Source organism: Punctularia strigosozonata, assembly GCF_000264995.1.
Source record: "Punctularia strigosozonata HHB-11173 SS5 unplaced genomic scaffold PUNSTscaffold_193, whole genome shotgun sequence".
Classification (NCBI taxonomy): domain Eukaryota; kingdom Fungi; phylum Basidiomycota; class Agaricomycetes; order Corticiales; family Punctulariaceae; genus Punctularia; species Punctularia strigosozonata.
This window is the reverse complement of record NW_006767625.1, coordinates 1-2,038: the sequence shown is the minus strand read 5'-3', so window position 1 is coordinate 2,038 and position 2,038 is coordinate 1. Positions and strand designations below refer to the sequence as shown.

General features: G+C 51.9%; 1 protein-coding gene across 1 annotated transcript; it reads right to left on the bottom strand.

Annotated features, from left to right (window-relative positions):
- Nucleotides 1-340: 340 nt before the first annotated feature.
- PUNSTDRAFT_139757 (uncharacterized protein) lies at nucleotides 341-839 on the bottom strand (the record flags this gene model as incomplete). The annotated part of the gene is made up of 2 exons (XM_007389486.1): nucleotides 341-356; nucleotides 436-839. 2 exons carry the CDS (start codon nucleotides 837-839, stop codon nucleotides 341-343), a joined length of 420 nt encoding a protein of 139 aa, XP_007389548.1.
- Between the last annotated feature and the right edge of the window lie 1,199 nt (nucleotides 840-2,038).

Below are 2,038 nucleotides of genomic sequence, written 5' to 3'. Positions count from 1 at the left end.
TGGGGATGGAAGGCTGTGGACATCAGCAGGCGTGTCCCCATCAGACGGTGAAGTTCCCGCCAAAACTTAGAATTAAACTTCGAATCTCGATCAGACACGATGCTATCAGGAACCCCGTGCAATCGCACAACCTCTTTGAGAAATGAGTATGCGAGTTCGCTCGCAGTTGTCTTAGTATTACAGGGTACAAGATGTACCATTCCCGTCAGTCTGCATATTATTACCCATAGGTAGTCGTATCCTCGGGACTTCGGGAACGGGCCCAGAAAATCCATCGCTATCGAGCCCCAAGGGCGGTTCGGTATCGGTAGGCTGTGTAACAATCCTTCGGGCTTCTGGTTCACGTCCTTTGCCGTCTGACAGAGATGACATGATTTGCAAAAAAGGTCGACATCTGCGGCAATCTTTGGCCACCAATAGTAGCGACGCAAATACTCCGAGGTCTTGTTAGCGCCGAGGTGACCGATCGCCCGGTGCGCACCATCAATCACAAGCTCTCTCAACGCACGCGCTCCGAGCTTTCCGGAGGGCACGCAAATCACCTCGTTACCAAGGCGGTTCTTGGTGTATACCATCCCTTCCCGTAATTCGAATTGCGGGTGCTCTTTAGGAGCCGCTACGACCTTGGAAAATAGCGAGTCCGTAGCGTAGCTCTGTTTTACAGCGGCCAGATATTCGGCGTATTGGCCGAACGTCTGGGGACTGATCGGCCCTTGAGCTGCCGACGCGCCCACAGTAGGCGCATCATCAAGCGGTGTCGTTTCAGACTCTGACGAACCTGTCGGCGCGAGCATCTCGGCCTCGAGGTCTCGGCTCTCCACTGCTTCGGGTAGCCTCATGGCCGCCATACGTACTATCTCCTCGTTCCGCAATGCGGGAAGGTCATCCCGGCCGGGTCAATGCGCACGTCGGCATTCACGTACCGGTAATCCGGGTGAGTCTCGCCCGGTCTATCGTACTTGTAGTATCGTGATAGCGCGTCTGCGATGAGGTTATACTCGCCCTTGACATATGTAATGGAGTGATCGAATCTACTAATGTATTCGGCCCAACGCCGCTGGCGGTAAGACATATCTTTTTGTGACTTGAAGAACTCGAGAGTCCTATGGTCAGTAACTATATTAATTTTTCGGCCCATAAGCTTGTCCTCCCACTTCAGGAGGGCTTCTAATATGGCTAGCGTCTCATGTTCATACGTAGCATAGCCTCGTTGTGCATTTGTGAACTTTCTAGACATGAATCCGGCCGGCCGGCACACTCGCCAGTCTCGGCCCTGACCGTAATAAGCCCCAACTCCGGTCTTCGATGCGTCACATACGACCCAGATCGGATCGGGATCACCGAAGTTAACTGGTTTCAGAATGGGCGCTCGACACGCCAAGTCCTTGATTGTCCGGAAGCACTTCTCGTGTATGGGCCGCCAATGGAATGGTGTCCCTTCACTGCATATGTCTGAGAGTGGGGCCATGTAGGTGGCCACATTCGGCATGAACTGAGCTAAGTATTGTACGAGCCCGAGGAATCGGGCTACTTCCGTGTAGCTTCGTGGCGTTCTCCACTCGCGGATCTGTTCCAGTTTGTCGGATTCCGCGTGTATTCCTTGAGCGTTGTCCCGCCCCTAAAATGAATAGGTGCGGAACTGCTCGAAAACCTCCATTTTTTTATTCATTCTGCAGCCTCTCTGTTATGTAGTAGTATAGAATCTAAGTAGAATAGACCAAGCATGTACCTTAAATGGGCCCAGGAAAGTTTGACCATATTAGGAAAGGGATTACTAAGCGGTGCCCAATCTTAGTCAGCACATGACAAATCATGACTCGGCTGAGTCAGAAGCTGACTCAGCACTGCTAGGATTACTAATATGACTCAGAAAGCTGGCCTAGCTAAAGGAGTATAAAATGTAGCCGAATCGGCATGAATGAGCAATCAACAAGTTCCACTCTAAACGCGCCCAGCAGTCGTCTGCTGAACCCCTCTCTGTCAGGACTCGAGTGCCTGGACAGCTTCCCTATCGACTCTATATCGACGCTATCGACTC